The 18,501-nt window shown below is 31.7% G+C and overlaps 1 protein-coding gene across 10 annotated transcripts in view; it reads right to left on the reverse strand.

Moving 5' to 3' along the window:
• Positions 1 to 142: 142 nt before the first annotated feature.
• LOC118447015 (organic cation transporter 1) overlaps positions 143 to 18,501 on the reverse strand; it is a 20,125-nt gene continuing 1,766 nt past the window's right edge. Inside the window, exons 2-12 of one of the 10 annotated variants that reach the window (XM_085660390.1) lie at positions 13,176 to 13,889; positions 12,965 to 13,083; positions 12,128 to 12,883; positions 10,119 to 10,502; positions 3,450 to 3,708; positions 3,287 to 3,378; positions 2,759 to 2,962; positions 2,381 to 2,627; positions 1,229 to 1,360; positions 795 to 1,149; positions 143 to 409 (exon numbers count right to left, since the gene is read on the reverse strand). In XM_085660390.1, coding sequence (XP_085516516.1) covers positions 184 to 409; positions 795 to 1,149; positions 1,229 to 1,360; positions 2,381 to 2,627; positions 2,759 to 2,962; positions 3,287 to 3,378; positions 3,450 to 3,708; positions 10,119 to 10,502; positions 12,128 to 12,253 — 2,025 coding nt within the window. In that variant the 5' untranslated portion in view covers positions 12,254 to 12,883; positions 12,965 to 13,083; positions 13,176 to 13,889 and the 3' untranslated portion in view covers positions 143 to 183. Of the gene's footprint in view, positions 410 to 794; positions 1,150 to 1,228; positions 1,361 to 2,380; positions 2,628 to 2,758; positions 2,963 to 3,286; positions 3,379 to 3,449; positions 3,709 to 10,118; positions 10,503 to 12,127; positions 13,906 to 16,272; positions 16,321 to 18,040; positions 18,187 to 18,501 lie in introns of those variants that run through there. The other 9 variants (XM_085660382.1, XM_085660391.1, XM_085660377.1 and 6 more) reach the window with 9 other exon arrangements.

The raw sequence follows: 18,501 nt of genomic DNA on the forward strand, positions 1-18,501 counted from the left end.
AACGAAAATTAGGACAGGCACACGGGACAGACTTTACAAATGAAACGCATTATATAATATAAATGGAAAAATAAATACAATGCGTGTGCCTATACCGAGACAAATTATAATACGAAGTTGTAGGAAGCTTTGTTCTTTTAGGAATAACAAAAAAAAAAAAAAGAACAAAAGAGGAAAACGTCCTCATTGTATTTTTCTCAGACGATCTATCTCTTCGTTTGACGACTCAGATATTCTTTCTATATCATCCTTATCCTTTTCTATGTCATCCTTTATCGGTTTCGTTAGTTCCGCTTCTTGACTTTCCTTTTCTGTTTCCACCATTTTTGTTGCCGCCGAAATTCTTTCTGGTTTTCCGTTTACCAGATATTTAAGTGGCATAGATTCTGATTTTCTTTTTGCATCTTTCCTAGAAGAAAAAATATATTGATTTTATATCTTATGTATAATTAAATTTTTTATATCTAAATGTATTATTAAAAAATATACTAAAAAGATTGTGTCACAAAATCTACAATTATAATACATACACATACACAGATTATTTACATAATTAAAATAATAATCTAGATGGGCGATTATGATATACGAAATTGTTTAAATCTGAAGATTATTAATTATTTGAATTTATACGATTAAAATTAAATACGATTATTTCTATAAACGTTCAAGATGTATGGACATATATTTGAGACTTACAAGATACCCAATTATCCTGTTGCATGATTACAATAAAATTTATCTAAGTAAATAAATTAATTCGCACAAACACATACGATAGAATAGACACTAACTTTGGTATTATTGGACAGGACCAAAGTTTAAAATCGGCGCCGAAGAGTTCACCTTCCTCGATCGTCTGTGGCAAGTGTATGTTGAGTGTTTCCGGAAGGAAGACGGACGTAAGAGCACCGGCTACACTCAAAGAACCCATTATGATCAATGGTAATACTCTGGAGTAGACAGCAAGATGAACGATGTAAGGAAAAGTGAGTAGGCCGATACCAGCGATGAAAGAGGCGATTCCCATCGCTTGTGACCTTAGCACCGTTGGTAAAAGTTCACCAACGAACACATAAAAAACGGCGAAGGAAGCTGCGATGCCAAATTTTCCAATCATCGCCAAGCATACTGTCACCCAAACAGCGTCTACTGTGACAGAGGTCAACGAGTGTACAGTGTTCATTGAGAAAATCTGGTTTTTAAATCTAACTATAGAAAGACGTACCTTCGGGCACGAACATGCAAGAGACACAGGCAACTCCACCTAGGAGCATTGTTAAACATAAGACCCATCGTCTACCCAACCTGTCCATGGCGTACCATGTGATCACGTATGATGGGATCTCCACGATACCACCTATAAGATCGATTTGAACAGTTTTTTTAATGATCTCTACAGAATTTACTCATTTATTTTCAGAGTATTACGAAATTGATTGAACCTATTAATCATGGTTTTGTATTTACTGTCTATTAGAGTCTTATCAGCCTAGTAGATACCATTAATTAGATAATTATTAGATTAATTCATAAATAAGTGCCGTATTATTGTAATCGATTCTTTACTTCTAACAATAATTATTTATGAATCAACACAATAATTGTTTAATTACACAGATCTATTAATTTAGATCTATTATTCTATTTATATAGATATATATATATATATATATATATATATATATATATATATATCTATTTAGATTTATTAATTAAGATCTATTAATTATTGTTAAATAATTTTTTTTAATTAGATAAAACAGTTAGATCTACGGTTCGATAAGAAAGAAAATGTTAAAACATTAATGTCTTAATAAAAAAAATTGTATCGAAACCATCGATACTTGATCTACATATTAAATGTTTTATTATATTTTCTATACTATTATATTACTGTTTTATTATATTTCCTATTTACAATGTTACTTATTTTATAATTAAATCATCAAATAGTTTTGCAATTATAGAAATTGATTAGACTCTTCAATTGAATAACTTATAATAATCAAATAAAATGGTTAGATCTTACTTGATAAGCAGGGGTATCTCAATACTTGATTATCTCTAAATAAGAAAATTTACTTGATAACAAATGATAGTATATAACGACGAAGCGTCCAGAGAATTGTTCGAGTGTTGATTCTCGGTGAACCCCTTTATACATTGCTCGGTGCGTTCACCGTTTAGATGAATTCGCGTCCATTTCAATCAAGTGTCGGGTACGCGTGTGTCGTCGTTGAAGACGCTATCGCATTATGCAGGCAATATCAGCCGCAACGATGTATGATAAAAATATATTTACAGGCAGAACGCTGTCGTTGTGATAACGAGCACGATCGTATATCAAGGACGAATTATCAAGAAAAGATATCTATACCGATGAAGAAGGCCAGGTAATCGGAGACCCCAAGGTTTGTCGTATTATAAGATAATCCATTATAGACGACAGCATTTGCTACCCAATCGAAGGCAAGAATAAAGAATTTCTTTCTAATATTTGGATTCCTGATGAGGTCCATCGGTGTGGCGGAAGGTGGGGGCGACCTATTTTCCGCTTCAATATCTAATACGTTTTCGGTGTTTTTTCCGTTGCAAGAGATACCTTGTCTCTTCATTATTTCAACCTGGAAACATCGTAAACGTCTACGAAAAATGTCTGACGATCTTTGGATTGATTATTTGAAGTGATATTTAAAATCGACAAGTGGAGATTTTTAAAGAGTTTTAGTTTGCTTATTTTCCATCTTGGCATTACCTCCATTTGCCTCAGAAAGTTGGACGGTACCGTTCTGCCGTTGACTTTGGCCATGTGCTGAACGATCACCTCTGCTTCGTCTATCCTATTCTTGCTTAGAAGCCATCTTGGAGATTCAGGAATGATCCAGTAATAACTGAAGAGAAGTACAAAGGGTACCGACGTTGCTAATGACAATGTGTACCAATGCCTTAACAAGTAACCCTGAAAAGGAGACGTAAATAATGTTTCAACATTTTCTTGTTCATTAGATTTATTCATTTAGTTCAAAAGATTTATTTACATTCGTCAAACATTTTTAATCAACGAAACGTTCATAAACGATCATAAATCTTAGTGAGATTGTTTAATAATTGTACGATTTTATTATTTGTCTACGAAGAATTTTATTATTTGTCTTCGAATCAAATTTAACGAGTTAAGATTTTAATTATCTTTTCTTTTTCATGAAATAATACTTAGAATAGAAATAATTTATGTTACATGATAAACAATAAAAATTCATTTTCATTGTATTTAAAAACTTACCAGAAGTGCAAGAAGACACATTGCACTAGCGAAGAACATACAGATCACCATACCAGCAAAAGTCCTATATCTTGGACCCATTAATTCTAAAGCTAGAAATACAAGGCGTATCAAATAATAATTATGTTGAATAGAATATACCAGGGACAATTAGTTTTATTACCAAGTATAAAAGGTATCTGATAAATAGCAGGAAAAAAGAGGCCATTCACCGTCCTCAACGCCGTGTAGATAACATAGTTAGGACTGAAGCTTGTAGCAATTGAGAAGATAACTTCTAAGAAGAGAATGGCGAAGAAGGCTGTTCTTCTACCCCATTTGTCTGCTATCCATCCAAAGACAACATTACCAAAGAGGCTCCCAACATAGAAAAATGTCGTTGACGTTGAAGGCCACCAACTGTTGTCGCATACCAGGTCTAGCTATGTGGATGCACGATACTGTTAAAATCCTGACTCTAATATATATATTAATCAACTGATTAATTTCTTCTAAGATATGTCTCATCAGCTATGTCCAAATGTTTGATCAATTACGTTTTAATATTTTAGATACCTAACGATTCGCTATATTTTATTGTACGTATATATATATATTTACTGATTAGATTTTAATGGCAAATCAATTCTTTTTTACTTTACAAAATTTATGTATCAAAGACTCCAGTTATCATGCATGTAATATAACAGCAAAGAGGACACGAGTCATTGACCCTTATGATTTCGTAATTTTTCTCTTCTGCATATGGTGTAGCACACCCGTATGTCAGGAGCCTATTGCTATAAAACAAGTGATAAGACCAGCTCGATCGCTTGTTCGCTAAAGTATGAGGAATATTGGGCAGGTTCAATATTCGATTGGGTTAGAAAGGATCAGTAAGTAAATCAGTTATATTCTTTAATGAGTTTTACAACTCATGCTTTAAATATTGTAATAGAAATTCGTTTAACAAAAATTTGTAGAACAGATGTCTTAACCATACTTTGTCAACAGCTTGGATTAGTTTAATTGGATTGTTATCTTTTATTTGCAATAAACATATACGAACATGCATGTACGTATATAACTATAAACGTTCCATGTAATTAACAAAATATTGTTATAATTTAAACGTTTCTAGACTCTCATAATAAAACAAATAGTCACGTACGATTATATTTGATACCTATTTAATTACATTTTTTTCTTACAACATCAAATGTCAAAATTAGTGAAAAACAAAAATCAAATGAATAACTTGTTCTATCGTGCTCATTGTTATTATTATATATTATTAAATCCTTAATAATTGTTATCAACTTAATTACACTTTTTCCTAAAACCATTCAAAATCAAGGGTCAAAAATTATACAAAACAATCAAAAATCACTACACACCATTATTATCTAATTCTATTATTTAAGGGCTATCAATCATATATTGTAGTTTTCTTTTCATATTTACATTTGTTAATGAGATTGACAAATTACTGCACAAAAATATTCACAATACAAAAGAAAATGAGTCATCTTGAACGAACAAGAAAAATTCAAAGTATAGAAAGAGAATGAAATAGGCACACGTGTGAACTCGATCGTCACACGCATCGTCATTCGTCGATCGTCAATGCGGCGTAACGCCGTGATTCGCGGCGATTCGTGGAGAGTCAAAAGAGAAATAGAGAGAGATAGAGAGAGAAAGGGAGAGAGAGAAAGAGAGAGAGAAAGAGAGAGGTTGATGATGCGAGGGTGGAGTGGGGATGATCCTCTCTTCAATGGCGTCTGCTTCGGCTCGCGCGTGCACGCGCGCTCGAAAGCTCGATGGATGATCGCGGTGTCGTCGACGCCATGTATGCGTGTGTGCGTGGGTGTGTTTCTTTGTGTGTTTGTGTCGGTAGGCTCCCACAGTGAGAGGTGTCCATCACCCTCCGTTGACAGGAGGAACGTGCCTCGGCCGCTGCCTCGCTGACCCCTCGCCGTCGACCTTTCAAAACTCCCTATTGTCCTTCTCGCTAAACTCGATCGACTCTTTCGCGGCTCGCACGTTTGCACGCCATCATTTCTTCGCGTAACTCTCTTTATCTTTCTCTCTCTTTCACTTTCTTTCTCTTTTTTTCTCTGTCTTTCTCTTTCGATATTTTCTTGTCAATTAATTTATCAATTAGTTTAGTTAATTTTCTTAACACATCTTTAGACATATGAAAAAGAAATTTTACTAAATAGTTATTCGTTTATCGTCTTTAACTAAATTATTAAATTATTATGTATAGTATAGTGATATTTGATTCTTTGCTTTGTATTAATTTTGAGAATTGATTTTATATGTTTCAGGAAAATATATAATTAATTTGATATCAGATATTAATAGTGTATAATAATATGTAATCATTATAATGAAAAAGAACGAGCTATCTATTTGATCTTTTACTACGTATTATTTATGATGTTTTAGAAGAAAGTATAATTAAATTGATATCAAATATTAACGATATTTAATGATAAATAATAATAATGAATAATAATAATGAACAAGAATCTGCTTGATTCTTTGCTTTGTATTAATTTTGATACTTGTTTTTGCATGTTTTAGGAAAACATTTAATAGTATAGATATCAAATATATCTTATGATAAATATAAAATTGCAAAGTATTAACGATATTTTACAATATCAAATAAATATATATAACATATAATAACAATGAGTAAGAACAAGCTATCTCAAGTATGGCCCTTCAAGTGTTAAAGAGATTTTTTTATTATAACAAAAATATGATCTCTATTATCGGATAACATTTCTATAAGAAAGAGAAAGAAAATTTTGTCCTCTCTTATAATCCAAGAAGGACGATCAACGTTGTTCATGAAATATAACATACTCTTTTCTGCATTCGCACATTCAAGCAAAGAAATATCATTTTATTCGTCGGTAAACATATTCAAATAAGCCAAATCTTAATTGAGTGTCTATTAGACCCCAGCAAATAAAGTTTCCCGGTGGGCGTTAATGGGTTTAACACGAACTTTGATTTAAGCAAATTGCCACTCACGGACTTTTAATGTCTGCGTGAAACGCAAAAGGTAAATTGCGTCGGGAAGACAGGAGCACTCGCGTATAATAATATGCTATTGAATTATTGTCAAGGGCAACGTACGCGAGTACACGTAAAGGACGATGGGATATGATGCACACACGTAGATTTTATCACCCTGACATACTTCGAAAATTTTATTGATTTGACCGCGAGTAGGTATATCATAAGGCGATCCCCATGAAAATGCGTCTCTATAGATTACGTATTGATCATGATCGATACTTTCAAAATATTACGTATATTTATTTTGTTCGATGTCCGCAATGTTTGCGATTAAACTACTCATAATACTCTGTATAGGTAATATGAATTCCACGTAAAATTCTCAGAAAATGAAGTTCACTTCTAAGTTATTCTACATTCTAAGACATCGAAAAAGATTAGAAAGGAAGAGAGAAAGAGAGAAGAAAGAACAAGGATGACCGATACGTCAAAATGACATTTCGTGTGGGCTGGTCTGCCTCTGAGCATTGCTTCCGATCCGATGATTTATTATTGTACTCGATTTAGGAGGTTCGCTTTAACTACTTCAGCCAGCATGACACTGCGGAAAGGGTCATTGTCTTTTCCGTGTGTCGACATGTGGCCGGTAAACTCACCGAATGACGACTTCTAAATGATGACTTACAAGTTCTTTCTACATACCTTTAAATATTCTATAAGTTTTTAAGAAATATAACAAAATTAATATTGATTCGAAAAATATAAATATTAAATCACAATTATTAAAAACTAATTAAGTTAAGAACTCATAACAATGATTAATCGTTACGAGTAATTTCGTGCAAAAATTGTTTAAAGTATAAGCATTCGTCAAATTGGTTTCAATCAGCACAATCACGTATGTACGTTAATAAAATGGTTGGAATGTAGAAAAGTGTAAATTGTTGCACAACTCGTCGTTTCTCGCAAACGATATTTTATTGGATTTCGTAACCGATCTTAACTTACAATTAGACTTAAACCGATCAATTGCACCTTGGTCATTTTTTTTTCGTACCTCGAAAGGATTGACGAACGAGTCAAGTTGATCGTTATTAATTAAGATGATTAACGTTTCGTTTCGATCGTTTTCCAATGCGGGAAGGAAGAAAGCGATGCGTTTAACGTTACGAAGGGGTGGTTAACGTATCACGAAGCACTTTGTACGGTAGAAAGTGAGAGCGATGAAGAACGGAAAACGGAAGGACAGGATTTGCCTCGATGGCTCTTTGCGTCATGTGTCTGCGTAAATCCGGAGCGTGTAAATACGCGGTAATATACCCTCTGCATTGCTAGAGCCGGTAGGAGTTAGCGCTAGCAAATTCACCTACCACGAACTGGAACAAACGGCCCCATTTTTTTTTAAACGATCCATTTAAAAAAGAAAGAAAAAACGTTCCTTCGAATTTCATTCATCAACATGGATATATTCGATCTATATAATAGAACAATTAACAAATGTTTTTTAATCTTCGTTCATTAAATGTAAAAATTAAATGTGCATTCGTTTAATTAAAAAAAAATTAAGATTTTTATCAATGTTTCTGAAGGATATTCTCTTTTTCTCATGTAAAGCATATCATTATATAAATAATATATATATAGTACATCCCCCTTCCCGTCCCAAATTGTTGTCAATAAGAATTAATATTTTTCTTTTTTATTTAATAATTATATTGCAATAGAAAAAAGATATGGAAAAATAATTTTCATTGTAATAATTTAAAGACGAATGTTAAATTATCAGTTGTTATTTCTACGAAAAGGAGTATCTAACGAAAGTTTAAAATTGGCGTCTAGCAGTCTGGCTGCTATGGCAAAGCAGTATCACGCGAAATATGTGGGGACATATACCCTCGACATAGGCAGAGAGTAGTAAGCAGCGTTGTGCGAGGCGTTTGATGTTACATATCACATGACCGGATGCGGGGGTAGGTAAATTGGTCGGCAATTGCTGACGCCACCAGAGCTGCAACCTATCGGCCAGTCACTCTGTTGCTCATCAACCTTGTTCACCTGTTGACATTCTTTCTCTTTCTTTCTATCTTTCATTTTTCTTTAGAAATTTCCTTTTCATTGCTTTTCATTCATATTTATAATCAACGAGACATTCCATCTTCAACGTAAGCTAACGTTAGACGTTACTTCTTCTAAGTATCATTTGTGCATTCGTGGATGTCATTGACCACCTGTTGAATTTTACATCGATCTGACTCTATCTCTGTGACTTTCTCTTTTTCGCTCTTATTAATGCCCAATAACATATTTGTTTTTAATGTCGATATTAGAATACTTATTCTTTGAATCTTTAAACTGTGTTAAATAACATTTAAAAGTTATTACTTACTCATTGTTTAGTACATACATTGATAATTATATTTTTATATTGTTTCGTGAATTGTTCATATAGAATTTTATGAAAAACGTATTGTGGAAAAGTAATATATTAATTAGAATATAAAGTGTATAAATTTGGATTATATGTGCAATGATGTTTTGTATTTTTCAATTTTACGCGTTTTTGAACGATGCGAATATGAGAACGGTGCAGTTGGAATAATTGATTCCATCTTGACATTTAGAAAATATCTTTATCTCTCGAGTTTTCGCGATCACGCAGCAAAAAATGTAGTAAAGTGAGAAAAAGAGAGGAAGAGAGAGAGAGAGAGAGAGAGAGAGAGAGAGAGAGAGAGAGAAAGAGAAAAGGAGAACAGTCGTAGATCCTCGACCCCGCGAGTTATATTTCTTGTTGCGCTAATAGCTTGTAGCCACCGTGTGTTGTCTAATTGTGACAACTTAATAACCGCGTTAATAGACACTTATGAGATATGGCCACGTGACCGCGAACTTTTCTTAAGCATGGAGTTTCTCAAAATGTATCTACGTATTTAAATGCACGAAATGTGATGAGACCCACTTTTAAGTTTTCTTTTTAAGGTTTCTTTTAAGTTTTCTTCTCTTTTAAGTTTTATTATTATTTCTTATTTAAATTTTAATATTTCGTTCGAGATAGGAGAAGCCTGAATTAATTTTACAAATTTTAATTGCATAAATTTTTTCATTTCAACGAGCTTATTTGTTCCTTTCTCATGATATAAAGTTGAAGAAAATAAAAATATTTGTTTGATAAACAGAAGATTTTAATCATATGATTTTAGTATATCATTATGATTAATTAATTTGTTTAATTATTATTCGATCAAGTTAAGGTGAAATAATTTATCGATAATTTACGAATATTCAAAAAGATGTTCAACGATGTTCACAAGAGAAATAAAGTACAATGAGGCCAAAGGCCAAGGCAAAGTAGGTCGTGAAACCCGATGCTCTACGGCGAAGAAATTTGACGTTGACAATTACCAAGACGTGGTAGGAGTATTATGCAAATAGCATGACTGACCAACGACGAGAAACCAAGTAAGAAGCAGTCAACCAACTTCATCTCACAATTTTATATTTACCATGATGTACCTTCATAAAATATAACGACAATCATTTAATAATTAATGGTCTAATGACCATAATCTAAAAGGGTTGACTACTCAATTAATAAATTATTCTTCGGATTAACTCGTTAGTAGTCGTTAATCGGGATTACTTAGTATTACGCTTACTCAGAAGATATAAATGTTACCTGGAAAGGAAAATTACTGACGGTTTCAGAGAAAACTTATTCATACTTTGATTAAAAAGGATGTCATTTGTAAAATTTACATGCCATGAAATCAAAAAAGGAACCAAAAGAAATTTCTAATAAAAGAGAGAAAGTCAAGTTTACCTCTGTGACGAGGGTGCTGTCATAATCCTTGTTATCATAAATCCAACCGTGTTGGCATTTGTTGACTGGCCAATAAGGATCACTGACAGGAGGTGGTGGTAATCGGTTCGTGGGATGAAAGGAAGATGTTGAGGAAGGTGACGTGGTCGAATGCGAGTCCATCGTGTTGCTAGAATTTTGCGATATCCCACGTCGCAACCACGATTCGATGATCTCTGTATAATTGACGTCGTACATTTGACATTTTGAATAAACTCTCCTACCGTCCGACTTCATAGAGTATGGCAAAGATAGAGCTTTCTTCTCTTCCAAGGTCATCAGACCCGTCAAGTTCTCCAATTCAGGTATTTTACACCAATGTTCTGGCGAGGCACTCACGAACACCTATTTAGAAATATTTAAAAGAATTTTTCTAATTCTAGTTAACGATGTTATTTTTTCAAATGATTCTAATCATTAACTTTAATCGTTTATTACGATCTTCAATCATAATCTTTCAAAAATATTATGTAATATCTACAACTATTTTGTACATACTATATATTCGTTAAAAATAATTTGTTTATCCTCTATACGTTGCAATCATCCCATATATTCTTATTTTGAATTTTTTCCACGTGAATCTTTGATCTTTACGAATTCAAAGGAAGTAGAACTGTTCAAGAGATAAATAGATAAGTCTCTCACACAGGATAGTTTATTAAACGAAACGATTATATCTCTTAGTCTCATGCGACTGATCGATGAAGCTCTTTGAAAGCGTGCAACGTCTGATGCAGCTGTGCAAATAAATATTGCTACTAAAAAAAATATTAGCATTCGCCGGCACGTTTCAAATATCGTATGCATCGATGAGACGATTCTAATTCTAGTTTGTGTCTCGAGCAATGAGATTTGCGCTTGAGTAACGACTATTGGAAAAAGGTTATTCGCGTTTGCAAGTTTTCTTCTTTTTGTTGTTTATTCATTGTTCATTATACTCAAAGACAAGCAAAATAATGAGGAAAATTTTCTGAAAAATCTCTGATGATTTTTTTACATTTGACAATTTAAAAAAACATCATTTTATTTAGGAAGATAACGTAATTTCATATTTCTTAAATATAATAATAAAATACTCTTTGTCCTTTTTTGTTCAATAAAAAATGTGTACATCGTTATTTAAAGATTAATCGAGAAACGATCGAATCTGCAAACATTATCGAAAATAAAATTAAAATAAATAATTTGCGAAATGTAAATGGAAATATGATTTACGACGAATATTGTTATCAACAATTTTTTTATATCTATATATTTTTTTATTACGATTGGCTTATATACAAAAAATAATAAGAAATGATATAGTTGCGAATTTTCGGCTGAAATTTAAGGAAAAATATAAGTATATTTTTCAGCTAGTACACAAACTAGAACATATACAACTGTATATACAACGTAGACGCATGTGATCGATATGGTCTATTCGATATATCGAACTATATTTAGCCTGGAAGAATTTCCTTCGACGTAGATTAGGATATTTAACATTGCTTACGTAAAAACACTAATAATATCAAGCTTGAATATTAACGGTTGGATTGATTGAGGGCAAATCAGATATTGTTCGACAGGCGACGGTAAAATCGGTCGGAGTTAAATTGAAAAGAAAGAAAGATATCATCATTGATTAATAAAAGTTTCAATACTCATTTCATGAAATAAAGAAATATAAAAATGAGATATAAGAAAATTTAAACCTGACATTTTATATATCATGTTTGCATGATCGCTTTATATTAAAGTATAAAACAAATTTACTTTATATAGAAACAATATATAAAGATCTTCTGGCGGAGAATAAAAAAAGAAAAGAAAAAGAAAAGAAAAAGAAAAGAAAAAGAAAAAAAAAATAAAGGAATTAATCGAACAAATTTTGTGTGGATCAAGATAATCCAATTTGTTCGTTCGATTATTAAACGAAATGATAAATATAAAATAAAAAGGAAGTTCTAAATGAGGGTACTTACTTGCGAGAAGGCCAGGAAAGCAGCCGGAAGAGTTGCAGGTATACATAGGAGATAATACATGATGTTTTGATATCGGCCCTTCTCTCCCACGTGTAAAAGCACCTCGTCGAAGTCGATCGAGCTCATCTTTCCAACGCTGCTGGCACTCCGTCGCGCTTCAACAGCGTCAGTGTGACGATGACGACGACGACGACGACGTGGACAACGGCGAGGATAGCTCGGCACGATGAGACGTGGTTCACGTGGTGTCCCTTCGAATTACACGGCATGACCGCCGTAGCTCATCCTCATACCGAAGATGGCCACACGATTCGAACAATTTTCGTTTTTCTTGTCTCTCTCTCTCTCTCTCTCTCTCTCTCTCTCTCTCTTTCTCTCTCTCTCTCTCTCCCTTCTATCTTTTTTTTCTTTCTTTTTTTTTCTACGATATCTTCTCTATCGAGAAGGAAATACTTTTTTCAGCTTTTTTTTAAAGCACTCGCTGTAAAAAAGTCGAGGGAACGTCTCGAATTTAGAAAAAACTTCAAATTCCTTCGAAATCTCTCTTGCCTTTTATCTCTCATTTCGAATTCTAAGAAAAATCAAACTTTTATACTCTTTTATCAAGAATTAAAAAACCCGTGGGAAGCTCCGAACGCTGTTAGCTATCACGTCTGATCAGTGCTCGGTCTCGTCTACTTTCGAGACACTCTTCTACGCAAGAACGAATGTATCTTCTTCTTCTTCTTCTTCTACTTCTTGCTTTGAGACGACGATCTACGAACAAACGTCGATCGATGCTCATTCTCCCATAATCCACTATCTTCTATTTTATTTATTTCTATCGATGATACCCACCATGATAATTTCAATACGTAAGATCAAAGGAAACATCTCGTAGAGAATTCGAAATTCATCAAATAAAAAATTAATCTCTTCTTAGATCGATCTCACTAATGAGTTGCGAGATGCCGTATCTGAGAATGCACTTCACACTTATCAAAAAGAAAAAAGGAAAACAAAAAAAAAAGAACAAACACAAGTAATTCTAATTCCAACGTAAACTCACCGGCTGCTTTAATTAGGAGAAAGGAAGGTCACTTCGGTCATTTTTGCTTTTTCTCACTCGCGATATCTCATGACGTGTAATACGCGGCTGGCTGAGCTTTATGCTTGGTGAATCAAAGTGTCGTCTGTCGAGGTCGTCCTCGTCTTTCTTCTTCTTCTTCTTCTTCTTCTTCTTCCTTTTCCTTTTCCTCTTCCTCTTCTTCTTTTTCTTCCTCTTCCTTTTTCTCTTTTTCGTCGTCGTTGTCGTTGTTGCACTGCTTCCACGTGTCAGATATATGCAAAGATACGTATATATATATGTGTGTGCATATATATATAGATATATTTATATATATATATATAAGAAAAAATCGAACTTGAAGGATCGAGAGTTGCGCGCGCGTACGCGCTAAGGATCTCGAGTTAAGACAAAGTCGATTTCCGATTGGTGCCTAGTCAAGAGCTGAGCTGTCCTGTTCGCACAATGATCAAAAAACGCGTGCATTTCTTTTTATACGTAAGCGGCTTCTACAAATCAACCATTACCGGAGAAGACCGACACTCTTCTGATTCTCTCCTGCATCATCTTCGATGACGTTGTCTCGGTGGCTGCCGACACCCACCACCACCACCACCTCCACTACCACCTTCTTCTCCTCCTTCTCTTCCTCCTCTTTCTCCTCTTCGTTCCTCAGTTCCAACGTAAGCAAAGCCCGTTCGTCGCTCTTCCGCTTTTCTGAAAGCAAATCGTCCTTTTCCTATGTTTCTTTGATCGTTCGACCGGCTGATCAGAGGTACTCTACTCTATAAACCTATTTTTCTAAGATTCTTACAACCCTCATCTACTCTCTCTCTCTCTCTCTCTCTCTCTCTCTTTCTCTCTTTTGCTCTTTCTGCTTCTCTTTCTATTTCTTAAGCGTTTCATTTTAATGTCAGATAAAAGAGAAGATTCTGAGGACAACAAATTTAGTTAATTAAGAATTTCAAAGTTTTCTAATTGGGTGAATCTTTTTGGAAAATCTATTATTGCTCTCTTAAGTAAAAGAATAACCTAATTATTTTATAATTAGGTTGGAAATATAAAATCGTTTGATAAACCTTATTGTAGAGTTTATTGCAGATATACGTAAATATACGATATACGACGTTCAATCTACAAAATATTGTAGTGAATATTTTTTCTATAAAATATTATGGAAGATATTATCGGCTGGTTATTTCAATTTGTTTAATTAAAATATTTAGAGATATCACTTTATCAATCAATAAATATTTCATATCAAGAAATAAAAAAATTCGAATTTTTTAAAGCATCTACGTTATAGAGGCTAATGCCAATAATTTAACACGTATTTAATCATAACATTGTGTTATGCAAATTAATGTTATTCTCTGTTTTCATACCTCTTGATTGAACATTAAATTAACGATCATGATTTGGAATGTTAAAGGATCTAATTTGCAAGACGTAATAAAAATTAAAGCTTTCGGCGAGAGATAAATCGTACAATTAATCATGATTGCATAAATATATGTTCTTACGTGTTGCACAAATTAAAAAAAATCAAAAGACATTAAAAGTCAAAATTTTAGTTAAAATTAAGTCAGAAAAGGACTCTTTGATCTGACTTAAACGAAAACGATTTTATTTATCAATATTAGAAAATAAACTTACATCTTAGATCAAGTTATCATTCGTAAATATTAATCGTAAACGCGTACGAATGCGTCGTAAATTAGAGACATTTCTCGTGCGTGATTCGCACTCTGTTTATATAGGTATATATATATATATATATATACACATATGTATCTATGTATAGATCTCTACGCCTTTTTATTGTTTTCATTTAAAACTCGACTCGCGTGTGTGTCGCGTGACGATTCTAATACGAGCTACGACGACTATTAAGTAGTCAGAGACTAAGAGAATCGAAAGGGGCAATAAATGGTGTACGATAATTATTCTTTCCTTTTAATGTGATTGAATGTTAGTGAAAATTATATTAAAATTATCTTTTATGCACATACATACATACATACATACATACATACATACATACATACATACATACATACATACATGCATGCATACATACATACATACATACATACATACATACATACATACATACATACATACATGCATACACACACACACACACACAGAGAACACGAAAAGATGTATTACAATGAAAAAATTGTTATGAATTTTTTTACTTCTTTATATATATATATATATATATATATATATATATATATATATATATTTTACTACATATATATTTTTTTTGTTAAAGAACGCAATTTTCTAATCATTCAACCAAAATTTTAATTCCTCCAGAGAGAGAAAGAGCGAAGCGTTGCGAAACTGTGGCCAGCTAATGCGAAGTGATAATGTAACCCTCCCTCTATCATTCATTTAAATGGCTCCTATCTGTTCGTCCGCTTCGCAAATATTATTTGCTGGCACAATATCTCTGATCGTAATGAATTTAATGATCATCGATATGTAGCGAAAGGAGAAAGCTTAAATAACTTAGATAAATTTGAATAGAAAAATGCATTGGTCGATCGATAACTCTTATCTATTTGAATATGTTTTTCATTTGATGTTATATTTCTTTTATTATTTTGAAATAAATATTTTTTTTCTATCGCAATTAATCATAAATTTTTGTTCTATTTTAATTAAGAATTAAAAATTTTAATTTCTTTTTTTCCTTATTTTAAAATTATATTGTATTCTTACAAGGAAGAAATTGTAACAGATTGTGTAATTTGTCAGGCAACTGTACCAAATGCATAAAATCAAATCAAAGTGAACGAACTTCCGTCTAATTTTCGACGTTCTCTAACTTTCCTACTATATCGAATTATTAAATTATTTTATCGTTATTCTAATACATTATAAGAAGATATCTATTTAAGTAGATTTTTTATTCTTATTCTAGTTGTTTATCATTGTTCATAACTGCGACAAACGAAATTAATGATAATATGTTTACTTAATAAAGTATACATCTTAATGTTTATTTATCTTGATAAGAAAAAAAATGTAATCATTTCAGAAATATTCTTTATCTGCAGAGATTTAAGTTTACATTGAGAGAACATACCTCGAAGAATCTTCAAATGTCGTTTCTGTAACGGTACGAAACATCGGTCTATTAAATAAACAAAACTATTGTTGTTAAAAACAATTCATTCTTTCAAAGATTATAAAATTTTATTATGCATAACTTCCTTTTAGCTTTTGTTTCTTATCGATCGAAAATATAATAAGAGAGAAAAAAAGAGATAGAGATAGAGATAGAGAGAGAGAGAGAGAGAGAGAGAGAGAGAAAGAGAGAGAGAGAAAATCGATAAAAAAATCGAGGAAAAAAATAAAGACTCGAGAGATAAGACGCGAGTGCACGTAGAAATGCAGTGAGACTGAAAAGTGCATAGCGAGATGGATATAACTCAATGCATTGGTGCATTCGTGTGCATGTGTATATGTATTTACGTATTTGTGTGTATATATGTAGTGACACAGAAAGATAGAAGAAGAGGAAAGAAGAATAAGAAGATTCCTTGCTGGTAGACTTTAAATTAAGACTGTCACGATATCGCCGATGATTTAGACGTTTAGCAATAAGTCCGCTCGTTGTTTTACGTCAAAGTTGCGCAGTAATAATGAGAACTTGGTCAATGTTAAAAAAAAATTAATCGATCGGGAGCAAACGACCTATCATTTTAATATTTTCAAATGATATCGGTGTATCTACAAAGATATCACATCACTTGGTCTATTAAATAAATATAAACGCAATATTACTATATTATCGTCCATATAAATATAAATGATAATATTAGAGAGTAAACAACAATATTATTGTTGAATTTAAATTATCATATTTATTCGATCATAGTGCAATTCTGTTTATATTGAAATTAGTCGTCAAATAGTTGCAGATGATATTGATATTTAATTAAAAAAATAAATTGTGATAATAATAAAATTTCGTGTAATATAATTTACGATCAGTGATTTTGATTAATTCAATATAATTTATCGACGCCGAAAAAATATTTATCATAATATCATAAATATCATTTATCAGGATTTTTCCATATTTTTTTTTTCGATGTTTTCGTTCCGAATTAACGCACAAAAGTGAAGGTTCCATTGTATAAACAATTAAATCAAAATTATTACGATATCGTTTATTTGTTTATAACTCTTCGTTGCGTTATTCTGATAAGAATAGTCAACGATTCGGATTTTGCGACGCTATTCCAAGAAAGATCTTAATGAATTTGCAAAGTAATACAATAAACGAACAACAACAAGAAAGAAAGAAAAATTATTTGAACAGAAGATCATAAAATGATAAGACATAACTAAAAGAGATAACGTTATTTCTTTTTATATCTTTCTATTTTTAATTCAATGAAGAAACTAGAAAATCTTTGAAGAATCTTTACAATAAAAATATATGCAAAAAATATATACATTTATACATTTTTTTGTTAGTATATAACAGATATAAAAAGAAATCTAATGAAACAGAAATTTCGTTAATATGATGATAAATAAAATTTTGATAATAAGAATACATATAAAAAAAATTTTATTTTATTTTATTCATAATTTCTATTTAAGTCGATCGAAGAATGAATCAAGGATATTTAATGTATACACATAATTTGTGTTTTTATGTGTGTATGTATTTGTGTGTGATGCCCACTCGATGTGATCCAAGCAAAAATGTTTTTACTACACTTCTACACATTATAGTATTATATGTAGTAGTGAAGAAAAATAACTCGTCTTATAGATACGTTATTGTTTTTGTTGTAGTAATCACATAACTATTATTATTACATATATTCTTCACTAACCAATTCATAATATAATATATACGAATGTATGTATACATGTATATGAAAAATACCCATTGACACAGATAAAATGCATCTACACAGTTCCGTGGTTGTAGTGGGACTGCAGTTGCCTCTAATCTAACATTTAAATATATATATCTATGTGTGCATGTGTATTATATGTTTAAATGTATATTATATGAAAATTATATATATATATTACATATATATATAATAATAATAATAATAATAATTATTATTATTATTATTATTATTTTAAATATATATTACATATATATATAATAATAATAATAATAATAATTATTATTATTATTATTATTATTATTATTATTAGTAGTAGTAGTAAGTAGTAGTAGTAGTAATATTAGTAGTAGTAATAGTAATAACTGAAAGATAACAGAAATGATTTAATACTTATATATGTTTTTGTATATATTTTCAAACGATACTATATCTTT

Source organism: Vespa mandarinia, chromosome 1 (genome assembly GCF_050613455.1).
Source record: "Vespa mandarinia isolate Hongniang chromosome 1, ASM5061345v1, whole genome shotgun sequence".
NCBI classification, from domain to species: Eukaryota; Metazoa; Arthropoda; class Insecta; order Hymenoptera; family Vespidae; genus Vespa; species Vespa mandarinia.